Raw genomic sequence first — 19,536 nt, 5'->3', positions numbered from 1 at the left:
TGCAGACTCAAGTTGACAGCATCATCCACTGACCTGTTAGCCCTGTAGGCAAACTGCAGGGGGTCCAGCAGGGGGCCTGTAATGTCCTTTAGGTGGGCCAACACCAGTCTTTCAAAGGACTTCATGACCACAGATGTCAGGGCGACGGGCCTGTAGTCATTTAGTTCAGAGATGGAGGGTTTTTTTGGGACCGGGATGACTGTGGAGCGTTTGAAGCAGGAGGGAACTTCACACAGCTCCAGTGATTTGTTGAAAATCTGAGTGAAGATGGTGAGACACCGTCAGGTCCAGGAGCCTTCCTGATCTTCTGCCTTTGGAAGAGGTGGCTCAGAGGTGTGACTCTGGGCTTTTCAAACCTACAGTAGAAACCATTCAGCTCGTCTGCCAGTCGTTGAGTACCAGCAGTGTTGGGGGATGGTCTCTTGTAGTTTGTGAGTGTCTGTAGGCTTCTCCACATTGAGGCAGGGTCGTTGGCTGCAAAGCTGTTATTTAGCTTTTCAGCATAGCACCTCTTTGCAGCTTTGACCTCTTTAGTCATTGTGTTCCTGGCCTGGTTGTACAAGACTCTGTCCCCACTTCTGAAGGCCTCCTCCTTGGTCTGACGAAGCTGCCTGAGTTTCGCTGTGAATGTTGCCTAGTAAACCAAACTCTGGTTTTCAAAAAAGGAAAGAATGAAAAGAGAGAGAGGAAAGACAAAGGAAAAGATGTCAATCTGTAACCCAGTTTTTCACCAAGAAAGTTGGGTAGCCTTTAGTCTGTGAGTGGCATTAACCTGTAGGCTTAATGTCCATAGTGAAATAACCTATCTAGCTACAGACTAGTTTTAGCCTACATTTCATCAACATTTAATTAGTACAGGGAAACGGTTAGCAAGATATTCATATTGAATCATTGTCCCTGCCCCTTTTAGCAGACTAACAACAGATGAGTCAGCAGCAGCCCAGTCTCCCTGTAACTGTAGCCTCCCTGTTCCAGTGAAGAAGGTGAGCAACAGTGTGGTGGTGATACAGAACTGTAGTTAATTTGGGTCAATGTTCTGTAGTGTTAGTGTCATTTATTGGTAAATATTTAAGCTTTTTTTTAAATCTTTCATTAATGTTAAGACAATTTTATCTCTTAATTTTACAATAAAAATACATTGAGACTGTAAAAGATTGCCTTAAGGACATTTTTTATGGTGGCTTTTAATCTTGCATCAAATAGTGAACTGTATGCTGTATGCAGACCTGCATGTATAAATCACCAGCAGCAAATACTGGGCTAGTACTAGTACTGAACTACAAGAAGCAAGACAGTTGCAAGCCTTTAATTAGAGTTATGTTAAGTTTTTGATGGGACAGTTAGGTCATAGACATGTGGTGACACAACCTGTTCTCATCTCAGGCATCATACATACACGCTTTGGAAAAACTGTGGCTATTGTACACAAAACATCGATTTTGCGTGTGTATGATACACTGCAGTTTGCTATAGCGGTGCAACACAAAGGAGGCTAAAAAACAACATATATACTGACTTAGGTTTAGGCTCTAACTTCTGTGACGGTTAAGGTTAGGGTAAGTTGCCTGAGAACGCCTCAAACACAAACATCTCTAGCTAGCAACCCCCAGGGGCGTCATATACAGACGCGCCTGGATGCGTCTCCTATACACACAAAATTGACATTTAGCGTGAAATAAATACGCTTGACAAGCGTTTATATATAATGCCTGGCATGAGAATAGGCTGGATAACAACAGCTGCGCAAAGGCAGTATGGGGCCCAATTAGATTTTTTTGTCATGGGGCCCAAAACTTCTGGCGGCACCTCTGATGATACCTAACCAAACCAAGTACAGTATATCTAGCTGCAGCCCGCAGACGTAGCCGGAGTTGAAGGAAGTTGAACTTCCAAATATGGTTCGTCTAAAATTAGACTACAATTAAAACAGAGGTCCACTGACAAAATCTTAACTAAAACAAAGCAAAACAAAAAGACTAAAATGTGACTTTAAACCTACTACAAGTTTCAGTAAGTGACAAAGACAAAACTTCATTTACAATTAAAATGTCAAGTAACACTGCTCAACTTTAAGTTTCACTAGTTGCTCAATAAACTCTATAAAATGAATCGGCTTTAGAGTCTTTTAAACACCGTCCCTCATCTTTGTCCTTAAATGCAGAATTGGCACAAGACAGCAGCGTCACCACTGTGAGAAGGGTACATGATGCTCTCTGTATATCTTATGTAACTTGTGTTGCAATACTTAGTTTGTGAGGCTTAGATAAGAGGAAGTTGTGTTGATACAAACACATACCATACATTGTGATTCAATCATCCACACCCAATCACAAGCACACACATCCATATCACTAATCACACGGACACACAGACACACCACTCTGGGTACAGTTACCTCTATAAATTGTCAGGCTGCAAAGGAAGAGACAGACTCCTCTGCTTACTGCTTCAGAGTAGACTCTGTGTTGGTGTGAGGAGTCTCCAGATATACACTCACCTAAAGGACTATTAGGAACACCATACTAATACTGTGTTTGACCCTCTTTCGCCTTCAGAACTGCCTTAATTCTATGTGGCATTGATTCAACAAGGTGCTGAAAGCATTCTTTAGAAATGTTGGCCCATATTGATGGATAGCATCTTGCAGTTGATTGAGATTTGTGGGATGCACATCCAGGGCACGAAGCTCCCGTTCCACCACATCCCAAAGATGCTCTATTGGGTTGAGATCTGGTGGCTGTGGGGGCCATTTTAGTACAGTGAACTCATTGTCATGTTCAAGAAACCAATTTGAAATGTTTCGAGCTTTGTGACATGGTGCATTATCCTGCTGGAAGTAGCCATCAGAGGATGGGTACATGGTGGCCATAAAGGGATGGACATGATCAGAAACAATGCTCAGGTAGGCCGTGGCATTTAAACGATGCCCAATTGGCACTAAGGGGCCTAAAGTGTGCCAAGAAAACATTCCCCACACCATTACACCACCACCACCAGCCTGCACAGTGGTAACAAGGCATGATGGATCCATGTTCTCATTCTGTTTACGCCAAATTCTGACTCTACCATCTGAATGTCTAAACAGAAATCGAGACTCATCAGACCAGGCAACATTTTTCCAGTCTTCAACTGTCCAATTTTGGTGAGCTCTTGCAAATTGTAGCCTCTTTTTCCTATTTGTAGTGGAGATGAGTGGTACCCGGTGGGGTCTTCTGCTGTTGTAGCCCATCCGCCGCAAGGTTGTGCGTGTTGTGGCTTCACAAATGCTTTGCTGCATACCTCGGTTGTAACGAGTGGTTATTTCAGTCAAAGTTGCTCTTCTATCAGCTTGAATCAGTCGGCCCATTCTCCTCTGACCTCTAGCATCAACAAGGCATTTTCGCCCACAGGACTGCCGCATATTGGATGTTTTTCCCTTTTCACACCATTCTTTGTAAACCCTAGAAATGGTTGTGCGTGAAAATCCCAGTAACTGAGCAGATTGTGAAATACTCAGACCGGCCTGTTTGGCACCAACAACCATGCCACGCTCAAAATTGCTTAAATCACCTTTCTTTCCCATTCTCACATTCAGTTTGGAGTTCAGGAGATTGTCTTGACCAGGACCACACCCCTAAATGCATTGAAGCAACTGCCATGTGATTGGTTGATTAGATAATTGCATTAACAGGTGTTCCTAATAATCCTTTAGGTGAGTGTATATCTGCAATTGATTTTGGTTTGGTAATAAAGGTTTCGTAACTTAAGGCACTGTCTCATCTGATCTCTTCTCATCAACGGACCCGGAGAAGTTGGCGTACTTCAACACTACCCATAAGATTTGATGGGAATAAAATGAAAAACACCTGCGATGGACTGGCGACCTGTCCATGGTGTACCCCCGCCTTTCGCCCAATGTCAACTGGGATTGGCTTCTGCCCCCCGTGACCCTGTACGCAGGATAAGCGGTTGACGATGGATGGATGGAAAATGAAAAACAATATGCTTGACGAGTAATAATATTTAAATATCAGAAGATGTCTGTCTGGCAAAGATGGCAAACCCTAAACTGTTGTGATTGAGGATGCACTATGATCTCACATTATTTTCTCATTTACAGTAGCCATGTAGACTTACACCAGAGTGCTGTCAGTGTTGAGATCATGTTGATTGTGAGCCCCTGATTTTTCATCTTCCGCCCCCATGAGTGAGCATGTGAAATATATTGTGATTTTATGCTTTAGCTGGCTTACATTAAAGTGGTCATATTATGCTCATTTTCCGGTTCATCACTGTATATAGAATGTTCGACAGAATTCACCAATCATCACTCACAGAAACACCCTTGATATTGTGACAAACAGAAGTGGTGGGGAGCTACTACACCTCTGTCGAGCCTCAAGTCTGTACTTTCTTAACTGTAGGATCAGAGGGGATTCACATATTTTTCTGCTCTTGGGTGTAGTGTATTAGTGGACTATGCAATCAATTAAATTCAATTCAAATTGTCAGCAATCACTAACATGGAAATAATCATAACAGAAAACCCAGGAAACAGAAAGAAAATGTGAATTTGAGGGTAAAACCATCAGAAAAGGACCCAGGTTTGGTTCTGACATATTGTGAAAACCAGAGGTGTAGTCAACACTATATGCAGAGTATGTTTAATCCTGGTTAAAGCTCTGTTATTTAAACAGGCCGACAACGCCGCCTATTTTTTAAAGATTTAACCATTAACTGTAAAACAGAATTACAAAGTTTATTCTTACAATTAAGAAAACAAATATTAAAAACTGTGTCTTCTGAAACAAATACAAATAAAACCACAAAAGATCAAGACACAAGTGTAAAACTTAAGTCCATATCTGATAAAGTAATGCAGCCACAAAAAAAAAATGACAAGGCTAAAACTAGTGTTGTAGTATTCAAGACTGGTCTTTATCTCAAGACTGGTCTTAAGACCACTTTTTGATGGTCTTGGTCTTGTCTTGAACTCGAACGCATTTGTGCTCGGTCTTGTCTCGGTCTTGGACATTGAGTACTCAGGATTTTATTTCAAGACCAGTCAAGACCATAACTTTGGGAATATCAATAAATTGCTTTTGCATTGTCTGATTTATTTTTTAACATCCTAACTTTGATTGGATGTAAAACGCACTGTTTCAAATGAAACCAATAACCCTAACTAAAAATTCCTGTTAACGACTGTCACCCCTCCCTGCAATGGCGATGCTTACGTTGATTTCAGCTCTTCAGTGTTTGTATGTGGGTGTTTTAATGGGAATGTGGATCTTTCAGATCAATTTGAGAAGTACCTATGATCTCGTTCCACATTTTATTGTGTGTCATGTAATGTGGGAAACTGGTCTTGGTCTTGACTTGGTCTCGCCCTCCCTTGGTCTCGACTTGGTCTCATCCCCTAAAAGTCTTGTCTCGGTCTCGATAAACTCTGGTCTTGGTCTTAACTTGGTCTCGGTTTGGGCGGTCTTGACTGCAACACAAGCTAAAACAAGGGATTTGTGCATCTCTGCTGGTCTCCTCTGCCCAGGAGCCTCGCTCTTTTGGTCAGGCCAAGCCTGCAGAGGGAAACTCAAGGCCAGTCAAACATCCTTTATTAATTCACTTGGTAAGATTTTGAACTACTATTAAGGTCAGCCAAAACCCACCTGATTTGTCAATCTCAAGTTAAGATTAATCTTGAAAATTAAATCTTTAGTTAAATAAAATCAAAAAATGTGGTACTAACAGCATTACAAGTGATTTAAAAACAGAACTGCAGATGGCAGTGCTCAAATTATTCCACTGTTTTAATAACTGGCTGTTTTCCAGGCACTTGGAGTCAAGTAAGAGCGGTGATAAATCTGACCTCAACAACTACAGAGGGGGAATCTGGGGTAGTTATTTTGTAGCATTTTAAACAACAGAATATTAAACTTCCTAAATGAACACAGTATCTCACAGTAAAATCAAATCGGCTTCCTTCCAAAGCATCGCACTACCAAACACATTTTACCATGCACACCCCAATTGAAAAACCTGTACATGTACAAAAATTTTTAAATGTCTGCCTGATTTGTTGACTTTAAAAAGGCTCCTGGTTTAGAGGGCAACACAGACTTGGACAGCCACCCGGCAGCAGTAGCAGTAGTGTGGCATTTGTTTGTTTGTTTGTTTTTTCTGTTTTGGTTCGGTAGCCTTTATATTCTACAGCTTCTAGTTGTGATTTTAAGCAGACGTTCAGCTTTCTCCCCTATCCCCCCCTGTTGGACTTCACTGATCACATGGAAGACCTGGTTAGAGCTGGGACAAAATTTACTCCCTACACCTTCCCTCGCTCCACTCCCATTTTCTCTACCATAAACCCCCCTTACTGTCCACCTCCACCACTGGTTCTAAGTCCTCCAGGTTTGACACATCTGTCAAAAGTACAGCGCCCAACCCGTCCTCCCAATCCACAATGGCAAAAAAGCCCGGTCAGCTCTATCTGATATGTGCTGGGTCCAGGTAACAAGGACAATAGCACTCACGACTCTTCCCAGGACAAGCCGGGCCCCAATGTGCTGGTAGTCTTCTCCATCCCTGTCTTGATAGGTAACAGAAAAAGCATGGTGAATGTATTAAGAAACAGGAAGCACTCAACATATCCTGCAAATTTAGTATTAATTCCTCGTCAGCCGCAGCCTGTCGAAAAAAGTGGGCCAGATAATGTTTTTAACACACTAAAATTAGCTTTGTTAAACGTTGAGTGAAGCTAGAGTGCATAGGAGAGGAGGTGGAGTTGCCATTTTGTTTAATGACTCCCTCCAATGCAAAAAGAAGTCTTATGGGAATGTTGCTTCTTTTGAATATGTGGCTCTTCAGCTGAATTCCTCTTCTCGAGCTGTTTTTCTAAATATCTACAGGCCCCCTAAATACTGTGCAAACTTTTTTGATGACTTTGGTGAACTGCTGTCTATAATCTGTATTGACTTTGACTGTGTGGTTATTGTTGGTGTTTTTAACATCCATGTTGACAACCCCCAGGACAGAGGGACTTAAGAACTGTTTTGTGTTCTTGATAATTATGGACTGACTCAACATGTGACAAGGCCCACGCACAATAAGGGGCACACTTTGGACTTGGTCATCTCCAAGGGTCTGGACATTTCCAAGGTTGTGGTGACTGATGTTGCTCTCTCTGATCATTCCTGTGTTTTCTTTGAGAGTGCTATCTACGTGCACACAAATGTTAAAACAGAGGTGATCACAAAACGGCATATCACTGAAAACACTAGTGAAAAATTTATTGAGGCTTTCTCGCAACACCCGCCCTCTCACGGGTCTCAGTCTATGAGCTTGTAGATAATTTCAGTTCTAAAATTACAAATGTTATTGATGCCATTGCACCAGCCAAGGTGAAGGTGGTCTCTGGAAAGAGAAGATCTCCATGGAGAAATGCCACGCTGGTTAGAACTCAAAAAAGAGAGTGTAGAAAAACTGAACGCCAGTGGTGGAAAACAAATCTCCAGGTTCATTATTACATCTATAAAGAGAGACTTCGCATTTATAATTTAGAGCTGAGAAATGCAAGGCAGTCCTTCCTCTCTGACATCATCACCAAAAACACTAATAATGCACATGCCCTGTTTGCTACTGTCGACAGGCTAACCAACCCTCCTGTGTCTGTAGCCTCTGAACTTCTATCCACCAGGGCCTGCAATGAATTTGCTTCCTTCTTCACAGACAAAATTCAAACAATTAGACAAGCAATCAGTGCCTCCATGCCAGTAACAGGATATGTCTTGTCCCTGTGTCCACTTAAAAACAATTTATATAGCATGAGACAATTTGATTCTATTAACCATAAAAACCTGGAGGACATAATACAACACCTGAAATCCTCCTCACGCTGCCTTGACATTCTGCCAACAGGTTTTTTCAGAAATGTTTCTAAATGCATGGCCTCAGATTTACTACAAATTGTCAACATGTCTATTCTCTCAGGTTTTTTCCAACAGGCCCTGAAAACTGAAGTAAATAAGCTACTCTTAAAAAATAGCAATCCAGACAGTTCACTAATGAGCAATTATAGGCCCATAACAAATCTCCCATTTTTAAATAAAATCATTGAAAAAGCTGTTTTTCATCAGCTTAGTGCTTTCTTGGCACTAAATAACTGTTTTGATGTCTTCCAGTCAGGTTTTCGACCACACCACAGCACTGAGACGGCTCTTGTTAAGGTCTTCAATGACATCCATTTAAACACTGACAGTGGCAGAATTTCTGTCTTAGTATTATTGGATCTCAGTGCTGCATTCGACACGGTCGACCACAACATATTACTAGACAGACTTGAACACTGGGTTGGACTTTCTGGCACAGTACTAAACTGGTTTGAATCCTACTTAAAGGACAGGGACTACTTTGTGTCTATAGGTAATTACACATCTGAGCTGACACAAATGACATGTGGAGTTCCCCAAGGCTCCATTCTGGGACCTCATTTGTTTAACATTTACATGCTTCCACTGGCTCAGATTATGAAAAACAATAAAATATGTTACCATAATTATGCAGATGACACACAGATTTACATACCCATTTCACCAGGGGACTATGATCCCATACAGGCGCTGAGTAACTGTATTGAGCAGGTCAACAATTGGATGTGCCAGAATTTTCTTCAATTAAACAAAGATAAAACTGAAGTATTGTTTTTGGAGCCAGGGAGGAATGATTGAAAGTCAGTGCTCGACTTCAATCTGTAATGTTAAGAACCACAAATCAAGCCAGAAATCTTGGTGTGGTCATGGACTCAGACCTGAATTTGAGGAGCCATATTAAGACAATTACAAAGTCAGCCTACTATCACCTGAAGAATATATCAAGGATTAAAGGACTTATGTCTCAGCAGGACCTGGAAAAGCTTATCCATGCATTTATCTTCAGTTGACTTGACTACTGTAACAGTGTCCTTACAGGGCTCCCTAAGAAATCCATCAGACAGCTGCAGCTGATTCAGAACGCTGCTGCTCTAGTCCTCACTAAGACCAAAAAGGTGGATCACATCATTCCACTTCTGAGGTCTTTACATTGGCTTCCTGTATGTCAAAGAATTGATTTCAAAATCCTGCTGTTAGTTTATTAAGCACTAAATGGTTTAGGGCCAAAATACATTTCCAATCTTCTGCTTCGTTACGAACCATCCAGACCTCTCAGGTCGTCCGGGGCAGGTCTGCTTTCTGTCCCCAGAGTCAAAACTAAACAAGGAGAAGCAGCATTCAGTTATTATATTCTGTATATTTGGAACAAACTCCCAGATAACTGCAAGTCTGCTGAAACAGTCAGTTCTTTTAAATTAAGACTGAAGACTTTTCTTTTTACCATTGCTTTTAATTAAATATTTAAGATTTTTCTTTTTATTGATAACTTACACTGCACTGTAACTTTTACTGTCCTGTTTTCTTTTTCTTTGTTTTTAGCTTTTTATCATTGCTTTTATCCATTTAACTCTTTTAACCCTGATTGTAACACTGTAACCTTTATTATATTTTATGTTGCTTCTAAACTTTTTTATATTTCCCTGTTGCTTTTATGTTTTATGTAAAGCACTTTGAATTACCTTGTTGTTAAAATGTGCTATACAAATATACTTGCCTTGCCTTGCCTTATCTTTAAGCCGCGTTTCGACCCGGGACTTTTAAGTATCTCCTTTCAAGGAACTAAAAGTTTCCTTCAGCCCATTGTTGTCCCACTGTGGTCTAAAGACCTGCGAAGATTAGGCAAATTAACCAGCTGACGTAGGCCTATACGCCATACAAAGCGATGCACAGGCATCATTATTTAGTAACCACAATCCATGAGCAAAATTTATAAATGAACACCAGATTTGATTGGAATGTAATGAAAATCTATAGGCTATGCTTGACCACTACAAACAGATAAATAAAGATTGTTACATATTTAATAACAAACTGGATAAAGCCATCAAGTTCTTAAAATAACTCCAAAACAGAGAAAGCAAGCAAGACAGTTACTAAAACATTTCCAGCCGACAAGGGCTGCAGATCAGCTGCAGGACTCATGTCTGTGTTGCCTGAGCGTTGGAGGAACGTGACTTTTAATGAGCTTTATTACCTGCTGTAATCAGCTGTTCCGCTTGGAGAAGAGGAGACCAATTTCGGCTCCGTGTAGAAACCTCCTGACTGATGAAAACAAAACAACTCTGGACCCAGTATTTAGCGTACCTCCATCAGCTGTTCACAGTAAACACTGCTGCATGCTGGCTGCTGTTTCCGAGCAATACCTACATACGATCTCAGGTGGACATCGGAGATTTGTCTGGCTATCTGACTGTTGATTGTGATTCATTGGTTTGTAAACAACGGTGGAAAAGAGAGGAGCAGTTGTAGAAAAACACCCTACATGCTTAATTTAAAGCCAGTAGCCTACTCGCCCATTCAGAAATTCACTGCAAGGCAAGCCCCACCGGCACTCTTGTTGTTGCTGTCGGCCTCCTACTTGGTCCAAGGCCAGGACAGCGACCCACCAACAAGTAAGATCCAGTACACCAGAGACTTTCTGCTTGGATTCAACAACTCTACGAACACCAGGCCACCTTCTGACTTGGTCTTCCCTAACCTGGAGGAGCTTGATCAAGGTTCGGGGAAGAGAGGCTGCGCTGGCATAACATAAACATGTTTTAATAAATGCTGCAACACAGAAAAGTCACCACATTAGCAGCGGGACAAAAGAAACACTTGTGGTCAGGTGTAGCGGCACGCGCCGGAAAAGAGGAATCCGATTGAGCGAGACAGCAACCCCTGTCTGGCATCGCACCGGCCTTCCATCAACTTGGCCAATGCCTGGTCCCTCCGCAACAAGATTGACGATTTCCAGGCCCATGTCCGTTATCAGCACAAATTTAAGGAAGCTTGCCTCCTGGCGCTGACGGAAAAATGGCTTGGGGAGAAGGACCTGGACAGCGAGACGGCAATAGACGGGTTTGGTGCGCCGCGTAGGGACCGAGAGGCTGCAATCACTGGCAAGTCGTGGTGGGTGTGGGGGTGTGTGTGTTGTACCATAGACTGTATAGACGTAGTCATGGTGATATCACCTGTTGGTTTATGGACTGTCATTTTGAAGCCTTGACTTTGGCCATGTTGAGTTTTTGCAACCAGCTGCACTGGACGTGACCATATTTGGACAAGACGGTTGAGCTAAGGGCTGTGTGCGGAGCTAGCTAGCTTGCTTAGCTAGGTGCATCTGTAATTCACGTTAACTGTCATTTTAACAGGGCTGACAATTTTGTCTAGCGAACAACAGTCTTAAAACTAAATGTATACACCACAGAAAGTGAACAGCCAACTGCTAATAAGATTTTTCAACGGCGCTGGTTAAATTTACACAGTGCCATGGGTACAAGTCACTCTAGCCTGATTGACAGGTCGCTATGGTAATGATTTGTGCGTTCCATTTGACACGGGAAGTCGGAATTTCCAAGTTCAAAGTTGGGAGAACCGCACTGCCCCGACTTTGCGATCAAAGATGGCTGTCGGGATATCAACAGTTAGTGAAAGCTGCAGTTTATACTATTTATTAGCATGTCTGTGTACTTGTGACCTGTAAACAGAGTGCTGTCCAGCTGCTGTCTGTGGACGTGTTGCTACAGTGTTGAGTATGAGTTAATACCGCACAATGCATTCTTATCAACTGGCGAATCACAGCTAATCTGGCTAGTTGTAAACAATGACTGGCCGAGCAAAGTTTTCCGACTCGTTAACTGGAACGCCCTCAACTCTCGTGTGATGTCATTCCCAGCTCCAACCTCTGACTTCCGAGGTAAATGGAACGCAGCACTAATCATAGATAATCCCGCCATGAAACATACTCTGGTTTATGGTCTATTTTAAAATAAATGGGACCATAATTTACTAAATGAACATCATTTTGTATAGAAGAAGACATGAAACTGAGACCATAAACTCATCAGGAAAGTGTTTACTGAGGTACTTATTCAGCTGAGAAGCCTCATTTTATCATTATTTCTAATAGAGCCGGACTTCTTTTTGCAACCAGCAAACCAACCAACCCTGCTGGCCGTTCAATAGAATGCAGGTTTCAGGGACTTCCAAGTTCGCATCAGATCACTGAGTGGAAGCTTCCCGCTTGGTCAATGAACGCTGGTGCAAAAGATTTTATAGTGAGAGCGTCAGTACCAAAGACATTGAACTGCTCTCTGTATTTACCACGGGAATTCCTACAAATATTTGTAATTGTGATGTATATTCATCCAAAGGCTGATGAGAGCTCCGCCTCAGAACTGATCCTGTAGACTGTGCAGAAGTTACAGTCACTGTCTTCTGACGCCCCCAGTGTAATCCTGGGAGATTTTAATCTCCGTCCACTAGGTACAGCAGACCAAGTTCTCACCAAAAGGGTGAAGCTCTGGTCTGAGGATGCTGTACAAGAAGTGCAAGGCTGCCTGGACTGTATGGTGTGGGAGGAGTTCATTACATCATCTAGGGACCTGGATGAGCTCACAAATGTTGTCAGCTAGCTTCTTCAACAAAAAATCAAAGAATAAATAAATAAACAATTTATGAAATGTTTTGATGCATTAAATCTCTAAAACCTGTGAAGTATACCATGTCGTCTGTAAATTCCTCCATTCCTCATAACGTCATAAATTAATAAAAGTGTTCACTGGTTCACTACCTTTTTTTGTGACCTCAGCAAAGTTGTGGGCTGTAAAACCAAAACATTGATGTGATAAATACAATGCATCTCATACAGCTGAGGGAACTGCATAGTTCGGAGATTGTCAGCTGTGGGTTCATAAGAGCCCTCTGGGAGGCACTACAGGTCCTTTTCCACCAAAACAACATTTTTTTTCTGCACCAAAGGACTAAATTTTTCCTCTTAATTTCCAGTCCTTGCATGTGGCATTGTAATACCTTCTGCTCGTCATTATCTAGGAATATTGTGATTATTATTGTGTAAAATGTTACGTCTTCCTATGTGTTGTGCTGCTGACACTGTACTGAGTTTTCTTTTTCCATTCCACAGACTCTGATCAGTGAAATGTCATCCTCATAGCGGCGCTAGAGGAAAGGTCAGGAGATCACCAAACTCAGTTGGTTTCACCATTTCAATACTGTGATTTTTTGTGAATAAAGCAAAGGATTCAGATGTTGACCATCTGTAACTTTCTGAAAATTCCAATAAATCAGAGAGGGTAATCTACAAAATACATTTTCACAAAAATAAATCTCATCTTACAATAATTTAAATGAGGATGACTTGAAGAATGATTTGGCCACCAGCCTTGAACCAAATCATGAGTCAAATTTGCAGATTTTATTCAGTTTACAGCTTTTACTGTAATCAACTACACTATAATCTCTTAACTGTAAATACTTATATAATTATAATATTGTGCTTTAATATTGTGCTTTAGTAATAAAAGAGACATCACAACCTACAGCGTCAAAACAACATTTTCGTCAGTGACTAAAAGATGAAAGTTTGTCCAGAATGCAGGTTTGAAGGTGCAGTCAGAAAACTGTTTCAACATTAACTGTTTAATTTCTTCTGTCTTTTACTTTTCTTCTGATGTTCAGTTATACTCATGGCTTAGCCTACCACCTCAGAAATGTTATGGGTTATATGGGGACAAGGGCTCTGTGACGCCCTCTTTGGCTAAGACAGGCCAATGAATTTCTGAAGAAACGAAACCTAACACAGCTATATAAACCAGCACAGTTCAGTGTTCATCATAACACGAAGGACAACAATGGATCCTGGTGAGTTTTCACTTTTTGTGATGATCCAGATACAGTTCCTTAAAAAGCCCTCATACTTGTTCTTGTATATTTTCTTTATAAAAACGTACTAATGATAGTAACTATAGCAAACTTCTTTGATGAACTCAGATTAGCTGTAAATGTCGATCATTATTTTCATCTCATTTCAGTCAGTGTTTCAGTCACTGCAATCGCCATGGGAGCAGGAGCAGGTGAGGAAAACTTTTATGGATCACCTGTTTACTTTTCTGACTGATTTTAACACACTTGAACAAAAGTCATGTAGTCATGTATGTTAAACTAAACTTAATATTATTTTGTAATGTGCGATCCAGTGGCCTAACAAATTAACACACTGTCACTACTAACAGCGTTTCTTCTGTTGTGTTCTTGTCCCTGTGCAGTAGGTGCTGTGGTCGCAGCTCCTGTTGCTCTTGGGGTTGCAGGTTTCACCTCAGCCGGAATAGCAGCAGGTTCCATAGCTGCTAAAATGATGTCGGTTGCTGCAGTTGCTAACGGAGGAGGAGTGGCTGCAGGCAGTTTAGTGGCTACTTTGCAGGCATTAGGTAAATACCACAACTTTAAAACATAATTTTAAAATACATTTTAATCATGTGGTAAACTGTTTCTTAATATTATGACACCGAAGTTAGCTTCTGATTCGCCAGTTAAGGGGAAAGTTAGTAACTGTCATCATTGAGCGGCCGATTTGCTGGGTTTTTTTTGTTGTTTTTGCACCTCTTGTGAAAGCCTGTTACACATTTTTGGCCAAGCCATAACGCTGCCTGAAATCCACTTTAAAATGTATATAACTAAATCTGAAGTGGTCACAGAGAGGCTAAAGATTCAGTAAAACACTTTTTAGCGATTTGTGAAATCTGTATTCTAAAACAATGCAAAAACCTACACAGGTGTTTCACAAACCTGGAATTTAAAGAAACGATAATAACAAGGATTTATAGCTTTGGGTTTACATTACAGTGTTTAGGTAGAATATAATGTCACTACTGTGTATAATAGTGCTACTGTTTCATTTAACATTTCTCAGCTTCTCTGTAGCTCAATACCCTAGATGGAAAATCTGTGTAATCTTGCTGTACTTAGGTGCTGCTGGTCTGTCAGGAACTGCCACTGCAGCTGTGGCCGGCGTTGGAGCAGCAGTTGGAGCAGCAGGCTCCTACGCTGCCAGCATGATGTCTGCTGCTGCAGTTTGCAAATGCAGGAGCGGCGGCTGCAGGAGGTACGGTGGCTTCTTCTTAAAAATAAAATTTTAACCTTGTGGTTAAAAAAAATATCTTAATGGTGAGATTATCATTGCTTGAATGATAATCACATATGTGCCCTAACATGTCTTTCTAAAGTGCACAAGTGTCTTGCAAACCTAGAATTGATTTTAAAAAATACCTGTGTAATCTTGCTGTAGGTGCAGCTGGTCTGTCAGGAGCTGCCACTGCAGCTGTGGCCGGCACTGGAGTAACAGTTGGAGCAGCAGTGGGATGGATGGCTAGCTTCATCAGAAAATCACAGAATGTCAGTCAGGAACTAGCACAGGAGCAGCAGCAGCTAGAGTATCAGCAAGAGCAGCAGTCACAGCATCAGCTAGAGCAGCAACTGGAGCAGCAGTGGGAGCAGCAGTGGGAGGAGCAGCTGGAGCAGAAGCTGGAGCAGAAGCTGGAGCAGAAGCTGAAGCAGCAGTGAAAGGAGCAGTAGGATGGCTTGCAAACTTCATCAGATGAAAATCATGAAGGGAAAAGATGAATAACAATATTTTTTACTTTTGCTAAATGAAGGAGGCAATCGCAAAATATATGAATTTACTTAGTATACAGCATAATTCATACTTCCTGACCAAGGTCCGCTGCTCCAGGTGGAAACAACAGAGAGAGTTAGAGAGAGAGAGAGAGAGAGTCGTAGCGCTTATTGGCGCTGTACAGTGCCAGAAAGACTAATGAAGGCAATGAAAAAGACACAAAGTTGAGAACATTTGTCATAAATCAGGAGAAAATCGAGAAATCGGGAGAATTGTGACCCAGGGAGGAAACCGGGAGAGGGCAATGAAAAACAGGAGCCTCCCATGAAAATCAGGAGGTTTGGCAAGTATGCTTTTTTGTTTAATCTCCGAAATATGCAGTGCAATAAATCTAAAACCTGTAAAAGATACTGTGTCAGTGTGTCGTCTGTAAATATTTCCATTCCAATGTCCACCTGAAAGGACTAAGTAAATGAATGAATGTGTTCACTGGTTCATTAACTTTTTTTTCTGGCCACAGTAAAGTTGTTGGCTGTAAAACAAAAACACTGAGATGTATAATGACATAAACTAATAATAATATTGATTCACTAACACAGACCACGCCTGCAAAGATGTATACTTGGAATAGTTTATAGCATGTTATGCAGGTGAGCTGAGATGCTGCGAGAGGGATGGATTAGAAGATGCAGGGATGGGGGAAAGGGATGAATGGTCAAGTGGCAAGGGAGAATTTTCTCATTTTATAAAAATCATCACAGAGAAAACCACACTGTGACGAGTGAATCAACAATCATTTTCAGTCCTTCTCTGACTGCACATTTCATTCAACACTTGTTTTGACTCCTCACTGGAATGTGAATCATCACATGGACCTGTCACTTAGTGTCAGTAAAGCATTTCAATTATGACATAATAACTTTAAATATTTGGTTTGTCCAGACTTTTGTATTTATCTAATTTAATCACTCATCTATCTATCGATGGGTGTAGCTTCATGAGGCTTATTTTAAGTTTAGAGATGATAGATCTGCCCAGAGCCGGCCCTAGACCTTCGGGGGCCCTAATCAAAATTTTGTTGAAGGCCCCTCTGACTGTCGGGCGTTGTCACCATATATGACACAGTTTGACAATAAAGCTTTCGGATGAAAAACAATAACTACACTATACTCTATATTAGTATATCTACTTTGTTTGATGTCAAACAGGAAAAATATGATATCACCAGTGCTACTGAGCTAATGGCAGTACAAGACCCAGTAGACACTGATGAACTTAGTTCAAGACTGATAAAGTGATTATGAACCAAAGCTTAAATCTTTATTAACAGCCATACAAGAGATTAAGAGACAAAGACTACAAAACAGTTGATAGCATAACTTTTCTCAACCGGCTTCTTTATGAGTGATCTAAACATGTAATGATAGAAAATACTTTTAATGTCTGAGTGTCTTTTTGGAAAAGTCAAAATGTTTCTGTCAACCTGTGCTGGTTTTAATGCTCACCACATCAACGTGTAACTGGTCATTAAGGGCTGATGGCCAGTCAGCTGGATCCACTGGAGGAGTAGAAACTGGAGAGCCATGTGGTAGTAAGCATGATGGTACTGCTCTCCACTTCAGTAGGCACAGGTAGACCTATGAGGGAGATTAACACGGAAAATAAGTAATTTTAGTAAGTTGACATGTTCATTCACTGGGTGTTCCTAGAGGTGAATAATTGTTTAGTTATTGTTGATGTAGGCCTAAATTTACCAGCACTGTCAGCTTCTTGGATGAAACCAATAATGGAGGTAGAGGCGGCGGCTGATGGGCCTGCTATGAAATAATAAAAAAATATAAATAAATTGACTTAACTGAAATGACTGACCTGTGTTATTTGATGTGGAAGACCTTATAAATCAAGACAATCTGCCAGAGTTTGATGCTGTCTCCTTTGTAAATGTAAATGTAACCAGGCCTTACATTTACGTGATTATAGACAATAATAGAAGCCTGTTGTTGCGGATATGTTTGGTAAGCATATGTCTAATAATCCATGTTTATATTTGTAAAATGCAATGTAGCCTAGCCTATAATTAACGTGACTTACTGCTGAGTTATAAAATAAAGACGTCTAGGCCTACTAATAATACATAATTTAACTTGCTGTGTACCAACCAGTCCAGCCCTTTTTACCTGTTGAACCTGTTGTACCTTGAATAGTCAATAGGCCTACAGCCCATGTACTGCAGTTTTCCAGTTGCCAAAAAGTGAATGCAGTTTCAAACTATTGACTGAAAGGTAGTTTCTGACTCAAAATGACTTGATTTCATTCAGAGTTATATTTGACAGATTATAAAAAAAGATAGAAGATAGAATAGAAATTGCCCCCCTTTTTATTACATAACATAATGACATTCAACAATGACAACAACTTAATGACATACTGACCACTAAACCAAAACTGTCCCTGGTTTTCATTTCAGAAATCGAGTCAGAACCAAACTGTCCAAACAAATCTTTGGTTTTCTTATTTTCATCGGATGTAAGTTATAGCCTAGTCGTGATTAACCACCTCAGAAATGTTAATTACTTGAGTGTATTATAACAAAAAGTTTATTTGGTTAAATGGGGGACTCTATGGCGCCCTCTTTTGTTCAGACATGATTATAGTTTCATTTCTCAGGAAATGATACCTTACAAAAGACTGCACTTCAGTAGCCTATAAAACTCAGCCCAGTTCGGTGCTCATCAGAAGAGAAAAACATGGGTATTTGTGAGTATTGGTTCCTTTGACTATACTGATGGACTAATTTTCTTTGAAAGTAGGCTACTGATACTTTTACAGTAGACCTACATATCAATTCTATATGATAGTGTGACGATAGTAGCCTAAAAATAATTGTCTTTGATTAAACAAAGATATATCAAATAGCTGTAAATGTTGGTTTTTGTTTTCATCTGTTTCAGTAACAGCAATTGCCATTGGAGCAGCAGGAGCAAGTAAGTCTTTGGGAAACCTTTACTGATCACCTGTGTTTAATTTTTCAACTGATTCTAACGCACTTTAATGTAGGCTACAAAAGTAATTTCAATGTCAAACTAAACAAAGCATTAGCGATCCTGTGTCCTGACAAATTAGCACTCTGGCATTGTAATGTATATAATATTAGCACCATCTGTGTTCTTGTCCCTGTGCAGCAGGTGCGGTGGTCGCAGCTCCTCTTGTTCTGGCCGGTGTAGGTTTCACCTCGGCTGGAATAGCAGCAGGCTCCTACGCTGCCGGCATGATGTCTGCTGCTGCAGTCGCAAACGGAGGAGCGGTGGCGGCGGGAAGCACCGTGGCTGTTCTGCAGGCAGCAGGTACTTATTTTTCTAATTTGTTTTAAACGTGTAGTTTTAACTTTCAATTTAACATTCTGGCTGGAGAACAAGGCTTTCTCAGCTACTCTGTGGCTCGATGCATTCATTTAAAACCTGTGTGATCTTGCTGTAGGAGCAGCTGGTCTGTCAGGAGCTGCCACTGCAGCTGTAGCCGGCGCTGGAGGAACAATCGGGGGGCTGATTGCACTCATCGTCTGAAAATCATGAAGGAACAAGATGCGTTTACAATATTTTCACCATTGCAAGAGGCAATTACAAATTATTATATGCACTTACTAAACAGCACTTTTGACATATCAGACAGCTGAAATGTTTTGTGCAATAAATCTTCAAAACATTGACAGATACTGCAGTGTGTGTTATGTAAATATTTATATTCATGTTAATGTCCACGTGAAGGACCAAGTGAGTAAAAGAATGAAAGGCTTTATTTATTTTTTATTTTCTCTTTGAACTAATACATATTTGGTGGTAAACCCTACTGTGCCTTTTGTGCTCATATAGACTGTTGACTGCCATAAAATTAATAATTTAAAAATAATGCGTAAGAACTGTTAGTTAAGGTGTTACAATTCGTACAATTTGAACCTCAAAAATTTTGAAAATGTCCACCATTGAATAGCTTTTTTCACAACCTTTCCATACACTAAACTCAGAC

At 40.8% G+C, this 19,536-nt stretch overlaps 2 protein-coding genes across 2 annotated transcripts; both read left to right on the top strand.

Moving 5' to 3' along the window:
• Window positions 1-13,677: 13,677 nt before the first annotated feature.
• On the top strand, window positions 13,678-15,921 carry LOC119910752 (interferon alpha-inducible protein 27-like protein 2A). Its single transcript, XM_038729552.1, has 5 exons — window positions 13,678-13,763; window positions 13,934-13,975; window positions 14,168-14,329; window positions 14,868-15,003; window positions 15,187-15,921. Exons 1-5 carry the CDS (start codon window positions 13,754-13,756, stop codon window positions 15,269-15,271), a joined length of 435 nt encoding a protein of 144 aa, XP_038585480.1. The 5' UTR covers window positions 13,678-13,753; the 3' UTR covers window positions 15,272-15,921.
• A 2,234-nt stretch (window positions 15,922-18,155) lies between these two features.
• On the top strand, window positions 18,156-19,225 carry LOC119910753 (interferon alpha-inducible protein 27-like protein 2A). The gene is made up of 4 exons (XM_038729553.1): window positions 18,156-18,270; window positions 18,465-18,497; window positions 18,696-18,857; window positions 18,991-19,225. The coding sequence occupies exons 1-4, from the start codon at window positions 18,261-18,263 to the stop codon at window positions 19,074-19,076; spliced, it is 291 nt and encodes a 96-aa protein (XP_038585481.1). The 5' UTR covers window positions 18,156-18,260; the 3' UTR covers window positions 19,077-19,225.
• Window positions 19,226-19,536: the final 311 nt, after the last annotated feature.

This window comes from Micropterus salmoides, unplaced genomic scaffold, assembly GCF_014851395.1.
Source record: "Micropterus salmoides isolate LMB-PRFRI ecotype aquatic unplaced genomic scaffold, ASM1485139v1 Ms_hic_scaffold_19, whole genome shotgun sequence".
Taxonomy (NCBI): domain Eukaryota; kingdom Metazoa; phylum Chordata; class Actinopteri; order Centrarchiformes; family Centrarchidae; genus Micropterus; species Micropterus salmoides.
This window is presented reverse-complemented; position numbering and strand designations above follow the sequence as displayed.

Excerpts from the sequence above, each read along its gene's own strand:
- LOC119910752 (XM_038729552.1), top strand. Across the intron at positions 13,976-14,167 it reads CGCCATGGGAGCAGGAGCAG|TAGGTGCTGTGGTCGCAGCT; the intron begins GTGAGGAAAACT and ends GTCCCTGTGCAG. Across the intron at positions 15,004-15,186 it reads AGGAGCGGCGGCTGCAGGAG|GTGCAGCTGGTCTGTCAGGA; the intron begins GTACGGTGGCTT and ends ATCTTGCTGTAG.
- LOC119910753 (XM_038729553.1), top strand. Across the intron at positions 18,498-18,695 it reads CATTGGAGCAGCAGGAGCAA|CAGGTGCGGTGGTCGCAGCT; the intron begins GTAAGTCTTTGG and ends GTCCCTGTGCAG. Across the intron at positions 18,858-18,990 it reads GGCTGTTCTGCAGGCAGCAG|GAGCAGCTGGTCTGTCAGGA; the intron begins GTACTTATTTTT and ends ATCTTGCTGTAG.